Genomic DNA, 23061 nt, shown 5'->3' on the forward strand with positions numbered 1-23061 from the left:
GTTTGATATATAAACATGTAGTAAAAACAAATTTAAAACAAAAGAAAAAAAAACAGCTGTTTAAGTAGATTTTTTAATCTCCCAACACTAATTCTTCCAATTCTGACAAAGAGACAGTACAGTAAAAAAAAAAAAAAAAACTCTGCTTTCCATCAAAGAGAATTGTTATCCGATATTACCTTAAATATATCTGTTTTAGAATTTTGATGAAATCAGTAAATATAAATTAAAGTAATTTGTAATTTGTAATTTAAAAAAAAAATGAAGTTTGGTGTCTGTCCTGTCTGGACAACTCTCATCTCATAAATTGATTTTAATGGTGTTTGTTCCTGTGTAGGTTTGATTGGAATGACTTCAAACAGATATGTGTTGCCGATCTCTCTATTTTTCTTCTGGTGTTCACCTTTTTCAAGGATTTGGTATGGGTCTTCGGGATTCTCAAATCAAACAAAAACATTGGGTAGAGATTCTTAAATAATAACAATACTTTTTGATATCATAAAAAAAACATATAAATTCAAATTTGATACTGGATACAATGTTAAATTACACTCCAATTTATATTTTAAGAGAGTAAAAGAATTTAGAATTTAGTTTAGATTTGTTTGAAAGAAGAAGACCAATGACCAAACACAATAATGTTAGAAGTGAAATGGTGTATGTGCAGAGGACAACTGTTCCCTCTTGCCAATTTTGTAATCACAAAGTCACAAATGTCACCGCTACTGTAATTAAAATTGAAAGCAAATAGGACCCTTTCATGGCGTGAAAAATAAAAAAAAAAAGGTGAGAGCCTGCGGTCCACTGCATGTGAATGGCATTTGGAATATACAGACGACATGACAAGTGCAAGGATGGGTTTCTAGCAAATCTACAAAATGTTTCACAGATGATGTCCACGTCTTGCTCCTTCTAAAGTCACCTTTCTCACTCATTATTCCATCTTCAATGAATGGTTCTTTTCCTATCAAAAATATATAGTTACTTCACTGGGGTTCCAACAACGTGACTTGTCTCCTCTCGCAATATTTAACATGTCCACATTCCGGGAATGTCGATCCCTGCGCAAAACGTTGCTTATTAGAATCGATTCTCATCACTAGATTAAGACAGGTAATTAACTACCACCGTGCTTAGCAACAAATCAAGTTAGTTAGTACCTACTCCTGATTTTCGGGTTTCGACTTTGTTGTCTGTCACATTATATAATAATGTGTTTGACAATTGTTACTCCTTGTTACCTGTTATTACCCTCTTTTTTGGTGTAACAAAACAAAGTGGTTGAGTGATGAAGCATGACTAGTCAAAATCTAACGTTGTTTCTTTTTGGGTACAACGAATCTGATCAGATTTAAGTACATCGATATTTCAACCTCAGTTAAAGTAGATTGCAGAAAGAGGGTTAACATAGATGATGGGTCAAAACATGCTCAGCTTTCCACTTTTGTAGTGAGATTTTCTGTTCTTGAATCTTCTCTGGTGTCTCTCTGGATCGGCAGAGCAATTAACTGTTCCACCACCGAGTGTCATGAAGAAGAGTTCTTCATCTTCTTTCCAGAACTTGGGTTCTTTCCCAAGTCCAGGGGCACCGTATTACAGAGAGAGAAACGTTGGGAGCCAAAAGGGGTGGAGTTCAGAGAGAGTTTCAAAGGCTTCAAGCAGCAGCGGCATCAGTAGAAGACACACTATGGCAGGGTTGATAACACCTTTCGGTGGTGGAAGAACAATGCCCTCCAAATGGGATGAGGCTGAGAGGTGGATTTCTAGTCCAGCTTCGGCTTATGCCGAGAGCAGAAGCTCGCATGCACAACTTCAGCGCAGACCCAAGTCAATAAGTGGCCCAATTGTGCCTCCCGGAGTAGCTGCTTTCTATTCAAATTACTCACCTGTGGTTCCTCTGCGCCAAGGGTTGGTTGTCAGAAACTTGGTAGTGGGTTCTCCCTTCTCAACTGGGGTGTTGGCACCTGTTGCTGTTTCTGTTCACCATTATGATCCACATGATGCCACTGTTTTTGGTTATGACATGGACAATGGGATGCAGTTTTCCACTTCTGTGCTCAACGACAATGGTGTGGTGCTTTCTTCATTGTCCACTGCACCCACCACGTGTTCTCAACTGCCTTGTGACCAGTCATCTCCTATCTCCCAAGGTAAATAGATACAGATCACATTGCCCAACAAGACAAATTCATTCATAAACCAAATATACAATGTTTTTAGTTGCTGTAACTAGGGCTTTAGGTCTTTGGTAAGACATCCTGGGTTTCGAAGTCTTTTCTGTTACCAGTACTTGTTGGCATAGGAGAATCTACATGTTTAAAACTATTCTATTGTTTTAATTTACAGATGAGAAACATGATGAAACGATGAATGAGGAAAATGAAGCATCTAATTTGTCAAGATGTGACAAAGGTACTCAAATGAGCCCTGTAGAGGCAGAGAATGATGCACATTCATCTCCTGTGTCTTCTGCTGCCACTTCAGCTGTGGATCAACAAGAATGCCATTCTCCTAAATTAGAGGTCAGAGATGTGCAAGTTGACAGTCAAGCTACTATTATCAGATGGTCTAAGAGGCACGCAACCAAATTGGCCAAAAAAGACTTACTGCACAGCAAAGACTCGAGAGAGATTAGTGCACAAGCCCAGGCTTCATGTTGGGAAATTGACGAGCCAAACATAGACACTTCCAAGTATCTTACTTAAATACTGAAAACCATATATTTTAAAACTCATATTACATTAGTCCCTTTGGTTCCTTGGCTAAAGGGTAGCAGTAGAACAATTTCTGGATATAGAATCAGTTTGGAGGCTGCAAATGAATGCTTTTCGGTTCCTTAAGTTTATCTTGGGCATGATCTTTGAATCTCTTCAATATACAGAGAGCAAAATGCATATGATGCTATTGTTTTACTCATGCATTTATCCATAAATTTCTGCTTTGGCGCAGGTTAAAGAGAGAGGGAGCCAAAATCATTGCATGGGAGAATTTGCAGAAAGCAAAGGCTGAAACTTCTATAAGGAAACTTGAGGTTTTTTCTGTTCATCTCAATTAGTATATGGTAGTTTATGGAGTCCAACACAAATTCGTATTTATATTATCATTGGTGAAAGCAAGATATTGAATTTATTGAAGGAGGTTGCTATATTTCAGTCTATATGATAGAGCGGATAAAAGTGTATATATATAGTACAACAACTTAATCTGTTCTAACCATGATAATAATTGGCACAGATGAAATTAGAAAAGAAGAGATCTTCATCAATGGATAAGATTCTAAACAAGTTGCGAAGAGCACAGTTGAAAGCTGAAAATATGAGAAGTTCAATTCCTGAACAACAGGGCAAAGAGGTTTCCAAATGCAGAGTATTTTCGTTCTCCAAATATGCACCGATATGGTCTCCAAGCAGCTGCTTCGGCAGCAATGCTCAGTGATCGATCCCATGTAAAATCCTAAGTTATGAAGGTTTTGACCAGTTTTTAAAAGAATATATTCTACATTGGCTTGATGAGAATTTGATGGAATTCATTGTCATGTGTTAGAAAGCCTTACACCATTATTTGGACCTAGGTACCTAGGTTCCTATGTATTCTGTGTAAATAAAAACCAGTGGTCGCGACCAACTTTGTTTTTTCAATTTTTTACTGCAGGCAGAATTATCACATGATTCAGAATTGTGTAGGTAAGTTAATATTTACACAACCTTTAGTTAGGTTTTTTTAACTCTCTTGAAAGTTGTTTGAATGCTTTGGACCTTAATGGCTTCATTGAGATCTAGTTCTTAAAAAAACATTTCGGTGAACTAATGTGTATACAAGTTACCCTTCACCTATACGAGATTTTGAACTTACCAGAACATGATTCTTGGGGTAACATCTATATTATATTCAACTGTATGTCAAGGAGCTTCCACAACAAATAGTAACATCAGTGATCACCTTAAAAAGAAGATTAGTTTATGCAATAATTTACAGAAGTTATAACAAATAACGTATATAAATTAGGAATGTTACGCTGCAGTAATAGTCTTTTTGTCAAAAGAATATTTAGTAATAGTTGAAGGGTCACGAACCGCTTTAAATGGAGTGATACCAATATTAGACTGAAATGCAATATTGTACCAATATTGAATTATCAACAGTGAAGCATCTTAAATACATCTTCTCCAAACAATGAAACAATGATTGAGTGCTTCAGATTGGCCAATCATCTTATTCCCATCATGCACCACCATCGACTTTCATCATCACCACATCCTTGAAATACTCATCCATTAGAAAAACCTTGGATATGGTCCACAATGCATTGAACCCTCACCCATCGAAAAACCTCACACACGCTACTGAAACTTAGGCAGCAGATCCACAACCACTTACTAGTCCCTCCTAGAGATGGCAAATAAACTCGTTCTCGTGGGTATTGTCCGAACCCGTCCACGTTTTGACGGGGAATCTCCGCATTGACTGGGTATGAGTATGGGTATGGGTATGGGTATGGGGATCCCCGACTTGTTCAGTTGGGTATGGGGATGAGGATGTACATATACCCGCCATAATACCCGTCCCCGCCATATTTCCATTCTCGTTTAAATTATTAAAATATTCACAATTAATCAAGTAACCCCTATATATATATATATATTTTTTTTTTTCTATTTTTTATTTCTTTTAATTATTTCATTTGTCATGAAACTCATTTTCATCTCCAATATATATTTTTTATCTTATCATAACCTTTATGTAATTATGTTAAAATGATGTATGTTAATAAAAAAAAAAATTTATGCCTCACATTTGAATATTTATATTATTTTGTAATATTTTTATTTATTATAAATTTTCCTTTCACATGAGAATGTTTATACTCTCAATTTAAGGTAATATAAAAAAATTCTTTACTTATTATTATTATTATTAATTTTTGTTTAATTTGAAGAACTCTTTTGTTTCATTAAAATAATTTTCGTTATTTTTCAACCATTAAGTATATATGTTGATATTTGAAAAGTTTTCTTAGTTCTCTAAGATATTTTTCGTCTTATCATACCTTAGTTATACATTTGATTTCCTTTGTGTGATTTTTTTCGATAGTATCTCAAATTATTTCTAAAACACACATTTGTTAGTTTTTTAATATTTTTATTTATTGTTTTTATTTTCATCATGTAGAATAATATTTCGATATATTCTATCTAATTATTTTTTATTTTATAACTCATTATTAATCATAATGTAATTTTTTCACTTTAAATTCTGTTTGAAGTGGTTAAAATTTTATATATATATATATATATATATATATATATATATATATATAATGATATTTAGGAATAGTATATGATAATTCACTACAAGAAAAACATAAAATGGTGACTGATTTAGTCAGTAACCCATATCAGTCACTATTTTTCGTCATTAGTGGTAGTAGTTGATTTATTGTCTGAATCAATGACTAAATTAGTGACTGATTCAATGATCGAATCGGTACTTGATTTAGTGACCAATTTAATTACTAATTTATTTGTAATTTAATGACAAATTTTTTGGTCACTAATGATATTTCTATTTATTTTTAACCACTTCAAACATAATTTAATAATTAGTTCTCTAAGGTTTTTTTCATTTTATCATACCTTAATTATACATTTGATTTTCTTTGTGCGATTTCTTTCGATAGTCTCTCAAATTATTTCTAAAACACACATTTGTTAGTTTTTTAATATTTTTATTTATTATTTATTTTCATCATGTAGAATAATATTTCGATATATTCTATCTAATTATTTGTTATTTTATAACTCACTATTAATCATACTGTAATTTTTTTCACTTTAATTGTATAAATAACTTTTATTTACTACAATATAAAAATTTAATGTAATTTCTATGAATATTTTTTTGTCACTATCCAACATATATTGAAGTTCAAAAGATACAAAATCTATGTCAAAATTTTATTATTATGTTTATTATTTGTTCTTTGTGTCATTTTGATCAAGTGATGTATTATAACTTTTATTAGTGTATAAAAAAGAGATTCATTATAATTTAAAAAATTGAAGTAAACAAACATTTAAAATATATTTTAATTTGAATATTTGTTTTCCTTTTATTATTTGTTCTTTGTGTCATTTTGATCAAGTGATATATTATAACTTGTATTAGTGTATAAAAAAGAGATTCATTAGAATTTAAAAAATTGAAGTAAACAAACATTTAAAATATATTTTAATTTGAATATTTGTTTTCCTTTTATATTTTTTTGAAATATTTTTTAATTTTATCAACTAAGTTCATCAATGTTGTAGTTTGCAAATTTAATAAATGTTTTGGTTCACATGAAATTTTATTTGGTATTTTAATATAAAATGTAAACAATTATAATTTATTTTAAGATATTTGGCATCGAAGAAAATCCTCCTAATATTGAATATTTCATAATATTATGTTTTCTTTACCATAATTTTTTTTCTTTTATAAGAATTAATATTGAAGTAGTTAGAACACGAGTACGGGTATGGGTACGGGATTATACCCGTTACCCGGTGGGATGGGAATGAGAAAAAAGTTTGATACCCGTTGGGTTTGGGTATGGGGATGGGGATGAATTTTTTATGCGGGGATGGGTATGGGATAGCGAAACCCGTCCCCGCCCCGCCCCGTTGCCATCTCTAGTCCCTCCTCTCCTCGTACTGTTATGAATCAATATGGCTCCAAGTAGCTTTAAACATAGTATGTCATGACTTGCTCATAGACTTCATCATGACACTTGGAGTAGCAGGACCATAAATATTGACATTAGTTATTTTGAATGTTCTATTCTTGGAACTTTTATGTTGTGTTTGCTTTAGGGGATTAATTGTTGGTGATAATGAATTAAGAGATGATTTGAGCGTTCTTTTCACTCTATACGAGGGTGAGACAAGGTGATCATTTGCGGGATGAGGTGATTTTTCAATTCTGCATGGTTGGAACTGATTTGAATGGATATTATTTATAAATATCATTTTATCCTCAATTAAAAAGGTCATATTTTCACTTGGAACTGAAAGACTCAGAGAAAAAAGTATTTGATCCCTTCACTTGGAATCGATTCACAATAGCTTGGAACCGATCCAGAGAAAAAAGTATTTGATCCCTTCACTTGGAATCGATTCACAATAGCTTGGAACCGATCCACGAGACTTGAAACCCAACTTGGAACCAATCCAAGAGACCTTGGAACCAATCCAATCATAAAGGATCTTATTCCCATCTTTAGAGAAGCAATCCAATGCACCTTGTGAGAGTGATTCTATTTGCTTTGATCCACACATGGATTACCCAAAAAAAGTTATTTTATATATATCATTTTTATATTTATTAAAACATTTTTTTAATCTTAATTTTATTAAGGATATTTTGGTAATTTTAATTTTATATCTATTAAAACATTTTTTAATCTATTATATCAATCAAATTACATACAAATTTTTACAAACTTTACTTCCAAACTTACTCACTGTTACCTCTAAATCCCGTAAAAAAAAAAAATAACACACACTTTACTTTCAAATCCACTCAAATTTATTCATTCGCTAAAGTAAACACATCACTGATAGGGTTGTCTATGTAAGACTTCAACATGATGTATCATATTATAATGAAAACATATCATTTTCACTTATTCCTTATACTTTGAATTGATGTAATAGATAGTAAACTAACTCTAATAGTAATGTAGTATTCATTATTTAGTGATTACTATTAAAACCAGTTATATATTACATTAGTTTAAAATAAATTGATATAATTAAATAAGTAATTCTAGTAATAATTAATGTAATAAATGCCGATTTATTTTCGCAGGTATAATTTTTATTTATTCTTACATCTATCATTTTCAAAGTCTATTGATTATAGGTTAAATCATTCCATAGGTCCCCATTTTTGTAGCGAAATCTCAAGTAGGTCCTCCCATTTTTATTTGACTCAATTGAGTCCCTATTTTTGAAAATTCGTTGCAATTGGTTCCTTTCCGTTAGTTGACCAGTAACGGTGCTAATTATGTGCCATGTGTCAGCACGTGGTTTTTTTGACTTTTTTTTTAATTTTTTTTTTAATTTTTTTTAATTTTTTTTTTAATTTTTAATTTTTTTTTAATTTTTTTTTTAAAATTAAAATTGCCACGTGTCAATCTGACATTGTGCTACGTGGTAGAGACAGTGTGATGTGGCAGTGGCAGTGCCACGTGTCAATATTGAATATGAAAAGTCTCAATATAGTCCCTGTATTTATTATTTTGTCTCAATTTGGTCCCAATTTTTTTAAAACTGAATCAATTTTATCCCTATATCAGATTTAATTTTTATATAAATTCACAATGGTATTTTTATTATAATTGATATTTTTAACAAAATTAAATTTATTTAAATGTATATTTTGCACTAATATTTATTTAAATTTTATTTTAAATATTTATATATCCATAATTTATAGATAAATGTTAGAGTTGCTTTAAAAATAAAAACTTTATAAATTCAAATATAAAATTTTAAAAAAAAATTATAACAATTCTAACATTTGTCTATAAATTATGGATATATAAATATTTGAAACAATATTTAAATAAAGTTCAATGCAAAATATACATTTAAATAAACTTAATTTTGTTAAAAATATCAATTATAATAAAAATACCATTGTAAATTTATATAAAAATTAAATCTGATATAGGGATAAAATTGATATAGTTTTAAAAAAATTGGGACCAAATTGAGACAAAATAATAAATACAGGGACTATATTGAGACTTTTCACATCCAATATTGACACATGGCACTGCCACTGCCACATCACACTGTCTCTGCCACGTGGCACAATGTCAGATTGACACGTGACAATTTTAATTTTTTTTTAAAAAAATTATAAAAAAAATTAAAAATTTAAAAAAAATTAAAAAAATTTTTTTTTAAAAATTAAAAAAGTCAAAAAAACCACGTGCTGACACGTGGCACATAAATTAACACCGTTACTGGTCAACTAACGGAAAGGAACCAATTGCATCGAATTTTCAAAAATAGGGACTCAATTGAGTCAAATAAAAATGGGGAGACCTACTTGAGATTTTGCTACAAAAATGAAAACCTATGGAATGATTTAACCATTGATTATATATGGACCATGTAATTATTCCATTCTTAGATTCTTAGACAGAAAAGAAAAAAAAAAAAGTTTACAAATTAAGTACCAATCAATCCAAATGTAAGGGAATTCCCAGGCGGGTAATATTAACGTAATCCTGAGTACCATGGGCTGGTATACCTGCGGGAAGAACTAAGCCCAAAACCCTAACAAATCTTAAAAGCCATCCTTCTTCGTATTCATCTCCATATTTATACACAATAGTGAAGCTCCTTATAAGTTCCCACAAAGCATTAACCTTCATCGGTATCATAGCTTTCCACGAGAAGTAATTTTTGTTCGGCTCCTCTTCCACTTTCTACATTAATAATTTTGTCGACCAATTATCAACTTATAAAACATCTCTTTACATTTATATAAAATATTCCAGAAAAATACAAGTTGATGACAATCACCTATATATATTACCTTGCCGTTATAGCTGCTGTCATAATATAGACATGATCCAAAGTGCTCGAATTTCAAGATGCCATCATCGAAGGGCAACCTAGGAACAATGTCGTTGCAGTAAACAAACCTGGAATACTTGATGCTATAATGTTTCAAGTTTTTATCCATGTAACTTGCAAATGTTTTATTTCCAACTCTAGGTTGTCCAAACGTGTACACCCCTTGGAGTCTTTCCAGCAGAAATGTTTCGTCATGCAGCATCAGCATTGCCGGAAACAGAATTGCAAGAGCTCCACCAAGACTATGACCCGTCAAACTAAACTTCGCTTTGTCATTTCCACTCAAATGCTTCTTCAGTAAATCCCTGATCGAGTAATATGCACGTGGACGCTTCTCGTCGGTTTCGATTTCCTTAGGCCATATCAACTCTTCTTTGTTGAAGTCCAATGGTAACCCCAAGGCTTTCACGAAACCAGAGTGGATTCTTCCTACGCCAGGAATCTCAAACCATGAGATGTCCACATCAGTGGACCATGCATCAGCATCAAAGAGTTCGGTTCCTCTGAAAGCCACCGTGTACTTATGCTGCTCTTCACTCTTGTCTAACATCACAAAACACTGAGTTGTAGCTTTTTCTTGACAATCTGCAAAAACTCATTTTCCAAATCATTAATCTTTCAGAAGCTGACAACTCATTGACACGTTATTTTTCAAGTTAATCGAAAATGAAAAATCAGAAAAAAGTATTAAATAAGACATCATGATTATCAAAAATTTTAATTTTGAATAAATTTTGGACTAGTGTAAGAATTTTATATTTAAAAGAATGAATTAAGAAGTTCATCTCTTTTAATATTTAGAATGTTTTGTACTTTTAATGGGATGCATAGATTTAATTTTTTAGGGCTGAATTAATTAGTTTAAGAAAATGCTTTCTGTTTACTTATTTCTTGTTTCTTTTTGTTTTAATTAAAAATGTTATAATATTTTTACTTTATTTCTGTTTTCGATAAATTTTTACAAAAATAATGAAAAATAAATTGACTCTTTTATATTTCTACCTTTTTCAATAAAAGAAAATTGAAATTCAAGAAAAAAAATGAAAAACACAAATATAGTCTGCAACTAAAAATAAAAATGAAAAGGAAAACATTTTCTTAAACCAAATATAAATTAGGGTTAATTACTCATTTAATTTCTTTTTTTTTTCAAAAATATAAGTTGATTTTACAGTTTTTTTTAGTTTTGATTTAGTTCTGATTCATGAGTATTGTAAATCCTTTTTTTTTCAGTCTATAATTCTTTGGGTCTGGGCTTTTCGTAGGCCCAAGGTCAGCCCTACTATAGGACCCCAATACCCCACTCAGCTTTTTAATTTTCTCTTGTCACCTTTTCAGAAAGCAGCTCCTTCCTCTCCTTCCCATAACTCAAGCAAGGTGCTCTGTTAGGGCACACCATCCTTACGTCTCCGAGCTAGCAAAACCCATTCTTTTTCCAGGTAAGCTGAGCTTTAGAGCTTTTGGTCTGTTCCTTCTCCTTTTCGCACTGTTTAAGCACGTTGGTCAAGCTAGGGTTAAGTCTCTTAACTTCGTTTTGTACGAATCTTCCTGTTTCAGCTTTCTAATATAGTTCTTGGAGTTGTGGTACTTTCAGTTGCGGGTCTGTTTCGTGTTGTTAACATCTAAGCAAGGTAAGGGAAGCTAGTTTTCTTCGTCTTTCGTTGTAGGTGCTTGTTTGCCCTTCTGTTGTTGCATAAAATGAGTTGGAAAATGTTTGTGCTTGTGTGAGATCAAAATTAAGATGTTTGGTTTGTTTGTTATGGGTTGCATGCGCGGAACAGTGGGGGAGAACTGGTATTCTCGCCCAGGCGAGCTCGCCTCGCCTAGGCGAGAATAGCAGAAGTTCGCCCAAGATTCTGCCTCGAGCGCTCGCCCAGGCGGCCAGTCACGTTTTGAGCGACGCCTTGTCTCGCTCAGGCGAGAAGGCCTCGCCTGAGCGAGAGCTCGTGAAATCTCCCAGGGGCCACTATTGCATGTCTCGCCTAGGCGAGAGCCCACGATTTGAGCGAGGCAAGCTCCTCGCCTAAGCGAGGTTTCTAGCTTGGGCGAGGTCAGTGCAATGGTGAATGCGGACACTGTCTTCTTGACTGTTTTGATGATTTATTGCATGTATTGTCTAGATTATTCTTCCTAAATATGATGTACGTGAATATGCTTGGGTGTTTAGACTTTATGAACGAAATTGGCATGCTTGGTATGAGATTGATCATGGATTTGTGGCTTTGTGATGCCTTAACATAAGAATTGGATGAAGGAAATGAAAGAAGTGGAATTGTATGAGAAAAATGATTTTGATTGTGTGATAGGCATAATTCCATGAGTCTCGTGGGGAGATCTCATGGTGGTGTGTAGTGTATATGTTAGGATAAGGATTCAAGTAAGGATCGCATCCCGAAACTCTAAAGTGTCAGTGAGTCTCATGTAGAGCAAACTGACCCAAGTGGTGAGAGTAGCGGGAGGCCCTAGTCTTTGGTAGGATAATGGCCTTAGACACTTAAAGGCTAACCTTGTGTGTGGTAGGGTGAAACCCATTGGCAATGGCTTTGCAGAGTAGTAGAGGCCACCACAAGTGCAAGCGTCCAGTGAATTCGATCCTAGTATATGTATCCGGATAATTGAGTCATAGTGTCTTGCTTATTTGCTATAATGTGATTCTTGTGCCTACTGTGTTGTATGTTTGGACTGTTTCTAAATATTTCTCTACGATAACATGCACAATTTAATTCACTCTAGCTTACCCTGTTATTTCTTTTGTGTGTGTGTCCTTGTTTTGATTTCTCTTTTGCGATGATCACCACATGGTGGGAGCAGATGGAAATACTTCTGGAAGTAGGCCTGATAGTGGTAGCGGTGCAGCTTAGTAGGCTCGTTGATGTGGCCCTCGAAAGATAATTCTATGGCCCTAGTACCTTTGTAATTCTTAGCTCTAGGAGCTTTTCTTTTGCATAATTGTGAACCTTGTTGATTCTGTTTTGGCTATGACATGGTTGTATGCCTAGAACCCCTTTCAAGTACTCTTATGGATGACTGTAAAAGTGTATTCCCTGACTATGGTTTTTCATCAGTTTGCTTTGCTCTTTATTATTATGAATATGGAATGTTTTATTTAATAGATTAATTTATTTAAATGGGATGTCACAAGTATTGATGTAATTTAGTTATAATTTTTAAAAAATTGATGTAATTTGATTTTTTTTATTAAATTTATTTAAAATGGATCAAAGAATTTTCATTAAATTTGACATTAAAAAATATTAATTACACAAATATAACAAATCATCTTTATTATAAAAGTTTCAATTTTGATGAAAAGTTTTTCATCCATTTTAAAAAATTTAACAAAAATAACTAAATTACATAAATTTAAACAAATCAAAACTAAATTAAGACTAAAAAAATTAACTTACACTTTTAGATAAAAACAGAAATAAAAAGAATAATTAAACCTATAAATTATTACCATTCCAGTAGTCACAACATTCAACCAGCTCCATCTACATGAGAGCCAAAAACTAGCATGAGTGTAAGATTGAGAAACTCTAATTCAATAAGCTTAACATGTTTATGGTAATTTAAAGACTGTAAAAAAAAAGTATCAATTAATAATAAGAAACACTGAGAATTTTATATGTTACATGTGCATCCTAAAATTTTTCTGCGGTTTTAGGTAAAGTAGTAAGTATGGTTTGCTTAGCTTCTATTACAGTTTATAACTTGTAAAAGATTATTTACATTCGTAAAGATTTATAAATTTGTTATCATTGTAAAACATGATTATTAACAATCCTTTGAAAATAAGAACCCCATTATTCCAATTAAACACAACATTATTATTGGACAGGTAAAAATGAGAATGAATTACATAGTATACTAGAAACTAATGAAACCTATATCTGGGCGTATCTCAATTTTCCCCTAAGAAATGCCTTGTTTATATCATTACAGATATTTCATTCTATTTTATTCAATTTTCCATTTCATTTAGTCCCTTTCCATGCATTCAAACATACACTAAATAAAATGTTTATTACAAAAGAAACATGAAATGTTATTCTATGTATACCTTCCAGTGATCTACCACAATATCATGAACGAAAGCTTTATTCTCGTACGATACTTTAGAAGCCATCACAGACAAAACAGCGTTGTACCTGTCGGGGTCTTCAATTTTGACGCTTTTGTCTAACAACCCTACTCGCTTGTCCAAATGACCAATTATTGATACATAATTTTTAGACTCTTTATTCACTACCTCCTTACCTGTCCGTAAGAGTGGACAAAATACAGAAATTATAAACTTCATTATTTCAATTCAAATTTAAAAGCTTGTTAATAGTTTGAGAAATTATAATTACCATGAAATCTTAATTATGTTTTAAATTTTTTAAACGTGTAATGAATTCAATATTATTTTTCCAAATGCTAAAAGAAAAGTTAACCTTTAAATTTAAAAAAAAAAAAAGTATACGTAGCTTTAATCCCTCAAATTTATTGTTTAAAGACTGTACTTTAAAAAAAATATCATTTTAGTTTCTTAAATTTATTAATTAAAGATTAAAAACACATTTCTTAAATTTAGACACTAAAAGTATACTTACAATTAAAAAATAATTATTTTATCAATAGTGTCGGATACTGGTTTTTTTTCAAGAGAAAATAGTTAAAGTAGTGAGTCTTTCTTGAAATGAAGTTCTTCCATTCATTCAAGTATAGTAATCATACTTACTTCTTGCAACATCATGAAGAATTGAACTATATATATGCAATGTGTTAGATTTGGTGTTCCTCAGAATATGTGAAAACATAAAGTTGAGTACAGAAGGAGGAAGATAACAGACCTCGGATACAGTTGAATATGAGCATGAGGACATTGTTGTGGGAAGAAGCGTGAGGGTTGAGAAGATACTCAATGATATCTCCACTACATTTTAAGATATTAGCCATGGAGTGCAGAAGCTTTTGTACTAAGAGCGATGAAAATAAACGCCACTTTGGGTACAACCTTGGCTCTACAATGAACTCAACGCGTTGCAAATCTCTCCCAAACAAGACCAGACAGAGTTGAAACAAACTCATCTTTTCTGGTTTCAAGACCATACATTTGGTGCGGGAAAAAGGACCACTCATGACTAACGACAGAATAACTGGAAGGGAGAAGAAAAGAGAATTTTCGGATGCCTTTGATTGTCTCAACACTTCGACTTTCGCCACGTTTATTTATATGTAAAGGAGCAAGATGAACAAACATTCCGCCCAATGAAAAAGGAACAAGTAATAAATAAGCAAAAGGATGATTATTTTTAAGGTTAAATAAGATATCGATGATAAACCGAAGAAAAATGGTACACGACTCCCATTTTTTTTCATTTCTTAATTTTTAATGTAATTTAGTGTAAGTTATTGATAAATATACTATTATATTTCTTTTTGAAAAAATTAATGATTCATATTAAATCACACTTAAGTCAGAAAATAAAGGATGAGAATCAGCAAAATAGAAATCATATTTCTATCCTAAATTGAAATCTTAATTTATTCATGCCTTAAACCTTTATATAATCTGGCTTCTAAATTTTATGAATAAATATATTTTATTTTAACCTAACTGTAATAATTTCTTTTTATGTGTTAAACATGATTTTAAGTTATTATTTTGGTTGTGTTTTGACACTTTCTAACTTAAATATTTATTTAGAATATTATTTAACACGTAATAAATAATTAACTTTTTAGATTAAAAATCTTATTTATTTATGTTTTAAATTTGGGATCAAACTGTACTAAAACAATAAATTATAATTTTATGTCAAAATTGAAATGAAATGGTAAAAATATATTTAATCATTATTGTTATTTGTAGGCAGAAAATCGAATGTAATTTTAATTGTTTTTCCCGGAACACAGTTGATGTCATTTGAATATTAATGCATCGAGTATTATTTATGAATGAGTGACTTGAAGGTAATTTTACTTTAACCTTAATGATGTTTATTTAGGGATATTAACTTAAATATTATTCGTCTTTTAATATATCAAAACTAGTATATTACTTTTAATCCGTCTACTGTAATTTGATTTAAAATTTATAGAATTCATTCATTTAACCCAAATGAATCACATCGATAATCTTATTTCATTTAATCAATAATTTTCTTTTTCCTTTTTGGGTTCATGATAAACGTTTCATTGATAATTTATCTTAATCAAATGCTTGCAACTTGATATTTGACAACTCACGTGTTCCTTGTAGACCACTTTTCTTCATGGTGGTTAATTAGATTCTTGTCACTTGGAGGAGGAAAGCACAAAATACCTATTTTTTTTAGTAAATTTGTAATGCCAACCATCGAATTGAGTGTCGTAATTAATTTAGAATCTTGATATATTCGTGAGACTGCCTTCTTCCAACAATGAAAAAAAAAGTAAACACGATGTTTGACGTATCTAATACGCTACTATTGAACACATGTAGATAACATGGTTTACTAGATAACGAAATATTTTTAAATGTGCAACTTAATATTATTTCGGTTTTTTTTTCCAAACTGGTGCAATTTAATTATGTATTTTCCGGAATGGTGCAATTTTTTTTTTAAATTCCAGCGAAGGGTAAGTCGTGCTAAGGTGGTGCGATTTCAGTATGAAGAAGTCGTGCCAAGATGAGGCGATGTTAATTAAAATGAGTTGAAGTCGTGCCAACATGGAGAGACTTCTGTGTTATGAAGAAGTCGTGTCATATTCAGACGACTTTAATTAATATTTTAAGCAAAGTCGTGCCAATATGGGAAGACTTCAGTATTAAATTGTTAATGAATAAGTCGTCCCATATTGGAGAGACTTCAGTGTTGTATTGATAATGAAGAAGTCGTACCATAGTGGGACAACTTTAGTTCGAATAAAAATTAAATATTTTTTAGTCATATTAATTAGTTAAATGAATTACTCTATTAGAATGATTATACCTATTGAGTTCATACATTTATGATATTAAGCAACTTGTCTACATTAGAAAACACCTACATACAATAATAAGATGTCATTATAGTCTCTTTGATTTAAGTTTTTCCAGAGAAACTAGTATTTAAATAAGTTAATACAAAAATAAAGACTAGCAAATACACAATATATAAAGTTTACTTACACATATATGTTATATCTTGACTTCTAACATTATACCAACTTTTACTTCCTAGCTTCACTACCACATGCAATCCCATCTGCTCATGCCATAACAACGATCATATAACATCCAACATAAAAAAATGTGAGCTAATAATAAATTTGAACATCGTCACATTATGCAAAAACTACTAACATTCCTATCATTCTATCAATCTTGCATTCATAACAACAACTATATTTTTGCTGGGCGAAAACCAAATTCGAGTATGGGAGAGAGCCAAGGGAGAATGGATCATTGAGTGAGTCTACACTAATTGGGCGAAGTTAACTATATTTTTGTTTCAGTGCTCAAGTCATTGGATGAGCAATTTAGTCGTTGGATGAATGCCCTTCCAGAGTTAACTCGTTAAGCAAGTAATTGGGATTGTTGAGCAAGTCTATCAAAACACGTCTTCGAATTTTGGTTTGAATTGTTGAGAACTTTGAGGAATTATTATTCTATGAAAATGCAATGGTTTTGGGAAAATGAATGTAGATGAATGGGATGAAAAGATTAGATTGGTGAATGAATGGTTTGTTTTGTATAAATGTAGTGCTTTTGAGAAGAATTGGAATGTTTGTTAATTTAATGTTATGCATTGATTGGGGATATTCATTGTGAAGTCATTCTAACTCTATTCGAAGACTTATATAGAGGATGTAGTTTAGGTGATGAAAGTTGAAGGAGGTTCTTATAGCAGGATCTGAGGTGGAAGACCCCTATTTTGGCAAGGGTATAATGAATTTACTCTGCCATGATGATCAAGACCTGGTAAATTATGGGTCGTTCGTGGAATTTGTTTCATGATCTCATGGTCGTTGGATGATTTAATGTTCGATTCCATGCATAAATTCATATTTGAGTCTAGAATTAGTTTATTTGTGGTAAACGCAACTTTAACACCCACTCAATGGGAGTTTATCTCGTCCAACGAGTTTGCATAACTTAAACACAAAAATTTTCATAACAGAGGATGTTTTAGCTTCTAATAAGCTTTTTTTATCCTCTAATCAACCCATAGACAACACCAATTTAATCAAGATGACTTATTAGAAAGTAGAACACTACTCCACATAATCAATTCAAACTTTACAACTCAAATATCAATTATAACATGCCAACACAAATTTCTCATTCAGTCCATTTTCACACATCAAACCAAATCAATCAATTGCAACCTACCAATTTACAATAAAAGTCACAATGTACCAAACAATCAATCTCAATCATGAGTGCAAGAATTAAAATTATCTTTTGTGTTATCTTGGTTAAATAACTCCTTGACTAAAAAAGAAAATCTTTAAAGTTATATTTCTTACAAGATGACCTAACTAGACAAATAAAACCCCAATTAGAAATATTAACATATCACTATGATCACAAAGTAATAAAGATTCACTTAGAACACCTTTGAGTCACAAGAGCAATTTTATGGTTCTTGATCTTCTAAAGGTTAAAAATCTAAAGAGAAGATGGAGGAGAAGTTTAGAAAGAAACCCTAAAAAGTGGTTTTTATAAAATCAACTTTAGGTAATAGAATCTCTATTTATAACTTTAACATTTTATTATTAAAATACGCTTAATTATATTTGAGTCTTTGATAAATTTGAGAACTTCCAATTGAGTCCTTAATAATTTTTTATGGTCCATTGCATCCTTAAAATTTAAAAACTTTTTCCTTTGAGTCTCTACAGGTAGATATGGCTGTTAACTTTTTGATGTGACAGATATCTTGCAGCTATCACTCTCATAAATTTCATCATTGCAGCTATCACTCTCATAAATTTCGTCATTGCAGCTATCACTCTCATAAATGTCGTCACATAATATACTGTTACCAGAGACCTGACGATATCTTTTCTAAATTTAATGAAAATTATTTTTAAATTTCATTAAAATTATAAAATTATAAATAAAATATAAAAACTATAAATATGTAACTCTATGAAAACAAAAATATGAAAATTAAAAAAATTATAAAATTATAAAAAAATATATAATTTAATAAAATCAAAATTATAAAATATACAATTATAAAATTATAAAATTAAGAAATTATGAAAATACAAAAAAATTATCAAATTATCAAATTGTAATTTTTAAATTTTATAATTTAATATTTCATAATTTTTTATTTCATAATTTTATAGTTTACAATTTTATAATTTTCCAGTTTTATAATTTTTTTAATTTTATAGTATAAAAATTTTTAATTTTATAGTTTTATAATTTCATAATTTTGTTTATTTTTTTTGTAATTTTGTAATTTTAAAATTTTATATTTCACAAATTTTTATTTTATCATTTTATAGTTTTATAATTTTGAAAATATAAAATTGTGAAATTAAAAATTGTGAAATATAAAATTATAAAAAATACAAATACAAATTTACAATTTGATAATTTGGTAATTTCATCATTTAATAATTTTGTATTTTTATAATTTCAAAATTTCATAACTTTTGTAACTAGTTTTTTAATTATATAATTATATAATTGCATATTTTATAATTTAATAATTGTGAAATTATATATTTTAATATTTTTATAATTCTGTAATTTTTGGTAATTTTAAATTTTGTAATGTTATATGTAACGTCTCAATTAAAAAGATAAAACCAATTTAATAAAGCGTCACATACATGAATATACAAAGAGTACGGAGTTTGGGATATGAAGGTACACAGTACACCAAACATATCGATAACCAAGAGAAGAGGCACCACACTGCCTAAAACAAAGTGAAATAGTTCTAAAGGTAGTACAAGGTCTTGTCCAAAACAAAAGAATCATAAACTATTAGGTCTCCTCCAGCTGTAGGCTCCACAGTGAGCCCAAAACCCGTCCAACCCTCAAGCTGCAGCGTCTCTACTATCATTACCACTGTCAGGGATTCTCACGTCTGCTCACATCAATAAAATTTGATGATCATCACAAAAGAGAAAGCCACACACAACATATAAGCAAGCGAAAGGGTAAGCTAGTGCAAAGGAATCTTATATCATCACAGTCAACATGCAATTTCAGAGTCAAACATAAATAACAAACATTCACACATGGATTACCAAATCATTTAAGACCCCAATACTTGACTATCCATATACGCATAATGAGGCACCACCACGCGACAGTGGAATTATGTCCTAGCAGTGAGACATCACCACGAGGCCTTCGCGGAATTACATCCTTACATGAGGCACCACCACGTGGCCTTCGTGGAATTATGTCCTGGCCTTGAGGCACCACCACGTTACTCTCGTGGAATTACGTCCTGCCGCTAAGGCACCACCATGAACTCTCACCTCGAGATTCATGAATTAAGTCCATTAGATAAGGCACCACCATGGACTCCCCCCTAGGAAGGTCCACGGGATTACGTCCATTAGATGAGGTACCAACATGAACACTCCCCTAAGGAGGTCATGGGATTACGTCCTACCCGCACTTTACCCATGTTTCACCAACCACTCAGAGTTCTCATACACATCAATCTCATGCCAATATATATATATATATATATATATATATATATATATATATATATATATATATATATATATATATATATATATATTATATGCCAAACTAATCAAGCATATATCACACCAAGCCCATGCTAAACACATCAACTTCCAGCCCCAACATAACATATACAGTACATATAGCATCATGGTTTGAACTATTTTAAGCACACATCAACCAATCATGAGAGGCATACATAAATATACACTTAGAAATGCCTAATCTTGCTCAAGCTAAAGAGTCCTCGCTTAGGCGAGAGGAACCCCTCGCTCAAGCTGTCTACTCTCATCTGGGCGAGACTGCAACAGGGAGCACGTCGAGGTCTCGCCCAAGCGAGCCCAACTCGCTCAGGCGAGACTACTTTCGCTCAAGCGAGTGGCCTTCGCTTAGGTGAGCCCTCGAAATAGAGATGAGAGTGAGTTGCTGCTCTCGCTCAAGCGAGAGCTCTTCGCTTAAGCGAGAGCTTTCGTTTTGAGCGACCAACCCGCTCGCCTGAGCAAGTTCAGCAAAGCTCACCACTCTCTCTCGCGCAGAAACAGATCCACATCATTATAGCAGTGCAATTCACGCATTTTCACACAACCAGTAACGTATCTCAACCATTCAGTACATAAAATCAACTAGACAGGCATCTAACACTTAAAAACAATAAAGCCCTAGCTTCCCTTACATGGAAAAGGCTTATACAAGACTTCGACACCAACTGCGGAGTGCGACAGTTCGAGAAACAAACTTAGAAACTGGAAGAACAGCGAGGCAGTAAAAGAACAGAGTTACTATGGAACCCTAAGTGGAAGAATACAAAAATAAGCTTTAGGGAGTACAAGTGCGAGCTTGAGAATCACTTACATGGAGTGGAAAAGCAAAACTGAGCTCGAGCAGTCTTGACCAAGATCGAAGTTAAACCCTAGTAGAGCATTCTGAAAGAAAGGGGGCAGCGTTTTAGGTTCTGTTTGCAAGAATGAGGCTGAATGAGAAACTCTAGCAGCTTTAGGGGCCTTAGCACCGTATGAGCCAACCCTTAGGCCCAACAGATTAAGGCCAACCCTTAAACATTAGGGTAGAAAATAAAACTGGGCCTTACATTATAATTTGTTTTCATAATTTTATTGTTAGATGTTTATATATCTTTTTTAATTTTGTATTTTTATATTTTTTAATTTAATAATTTTAAAATGATTTTCGTTAAATCCCATAAATATTAAAAAGATCTCCTCATGTTGGGACATTTATGGAGTGTGACACTGCAAGATAATTGTCAGATGGATAGGTTAAACGTCATACTTAACTATAAAAACTCAATTGAAAAGTTTTATAAAATTTTAAAGACTCTATAGCCCACAAAAATTTATTAGGAATTCAATTGAAAGTTCAAATTTATTATAGATTCATGACATAAGTAAGCCATTTAAATATTATAATTTAATCTTTTAAAAACCATTACTATTCTTATACAATTTACTAGGCTCTCAGATATTTAAAATGAAGAAAAATTATGTGCGATAAAATTATCAAAATAATTCATTTTAGAATTATTTTTGAATACATTTCTTAAAATTTACTAATTCCCTTTTTATTTTAACAATTATAATGATTTTTTATTTACTTTTTTTACGTGGGTATTAATTAATACAATATAAAAAAATTATTTCTCTCTTTATATATATTATTAAATATTACGAGAAGAAATATAAATGTAGTTTTTACTTTTCATACATACTTATTAATAGAGATTGTTTTTCTAAATGTTTTGTAATGTTTTAATGTACACACATTATTATCAATTTTATCTTTATCAATATATCTTATTTTATGATTTTATGATTTAATTTTTATAATTATTTTTTAAAACTCAATTAACTATACTTATACTAAAAAATATGTATAATTAAATTATAAAAATAATTTCTCTTATAATTCCTCTCATGAACATACTTTTTTAAATCTAATAGTGTTTTTTCTTCATTTGAATAATTATAATGGAAATTTATTTTTTATATATATGACTATTTATTATGTATACACATCAACTAAAAAGATTATTTTGTATAAATGTAACATACAAACATAAAATAAGTATATTATCGGAGAATAGGGATTTCTTGAAATTCATTTCTTTTTCTATAATATTTATTTAGTTAAGTTGCAGAATAATGAATGTTGTTACGAAATTCGTGCAACTCATTCTTTTTGGTCTTTAAGTTAGATTTGAAGCTATTTATTTTGTCAAAGAAGGTTATTCAATACTTTGTGGTGTGAAATTTATTACATATTCAAGGATTATATGAAAACATTTAACTATAATTTTTAAGAAATAATAAACTTTGATTACTTGTTACGTAGAGATAAACCTAAACTTAATTTATTGAGATCTCAAGTACGAAATTTGATCACAATGATAAGTATGCAAATTCAAATATGATATTCAATGAATTCAATCTCTTACACCCCTCATGGAACATTATTTTCTTCAAGTTTTTATTACCAAAATTGAGAATCACTTATATAGGAATGACATTTTACACATATTCTTTTCAATATTCTACATTGTTTAGCAAATACAATGTAAATATTACTTAACTAATGTTGTTTTTCCCCCAACATGCCCAAAAGGTGTTTATCCTTACAATCCATAAATCATATATTTTCTTTTCTACCCCTTTAAGTGGAAGCCATAATACATGTAAAAGGATCTATGTAAAGTAATTGATGTTGCATGGATTTTCTTTTTAATTAAATTTTGTT

General features: G+C 31.1%; 2 protein-coding genes and 1 long non-coding RNA gene across 4 annotated transcripts; 2 read left to right on the forward strand and 1 right to left on the reverse strand.

The window, feature by feature from the left end:
• Positions 1-927: 927 nt before the first annotated feature.
• LOC114176246 lies at positions 928-3663 on the forward strand. Of its 2 annotated transcripts, XM_028061220.1 has the most exons (5): positions 928-1113; positions 1350-2150; positions 2347-2692; positions 2950-3031; positions 3235-3663. In XM_028061220.1, the coding sequence occupies exons 2-5, from the start codon at positions 1529-1531 to the stop codon at positions 3433-3435; spliced, it is 1251 nt and encodes a 416-aa protein (XP_027917021.1). In that variant the 5' UTR covers positions 928-1113; positions 1350-1528; the 3' UTR covers positions 3436-3663. The 2 variants fall into 2 exon arrangements, with proteins under 2 accessions (XP_027917021.1, XP_027917020.1); XM_028061219.1 differs by having other exon boundaries at positions 928-2150.
• Positions 3664-9232: 5569 nt separating this feature from the next.
• On the reverse strand, positions 9233-14809 carry LOC114179847. Its single transcript, XM_028066326.1, has 5 exons — positions 14471-14809; positions 13696-13892; positions 13093-13126; positions 9592-10217; positions 9233-9481 (listed from the first exon to the last, which is right to left on the reverse strand). The coding sequence occupies exons 1-5, from the start codon at positions 14757-14759 to the stop codon at positions 9233-9235; spliced, it is 1395 nt and encodes a 464-aa protein (XP_027922127.1). The 5' UTR covers positions 14760-14809.
• Positions 10976-12672, forward strand: LOC114179848. Its single transcript, XR_003603533.1, has 3 exons — positions 10976-11071; positions 11190-11263; positions 12444-12672. It is a non-coding gene; the product is annotated as an uncharacterized LOC114179848 (long non-coding RNA).
• Positions 14810-23061: the final 8252 nt, after the last annotated feature.

This window comes from Vigna unguiculata, chromosome 3, assembly GCF_004118075.2.
Source record: "Vigna unguiculata cultivar IT97K-499-35 chromosome 3, ASM411807v1, whole genome shotgun sequence".
Classification (NCBI taxonomy): Eukaryota; Viridiplantae; Streptophyta; class Magnoliopsida; order Fabales; family Fabaceae; genus Vigna; species Vigna unguiculata.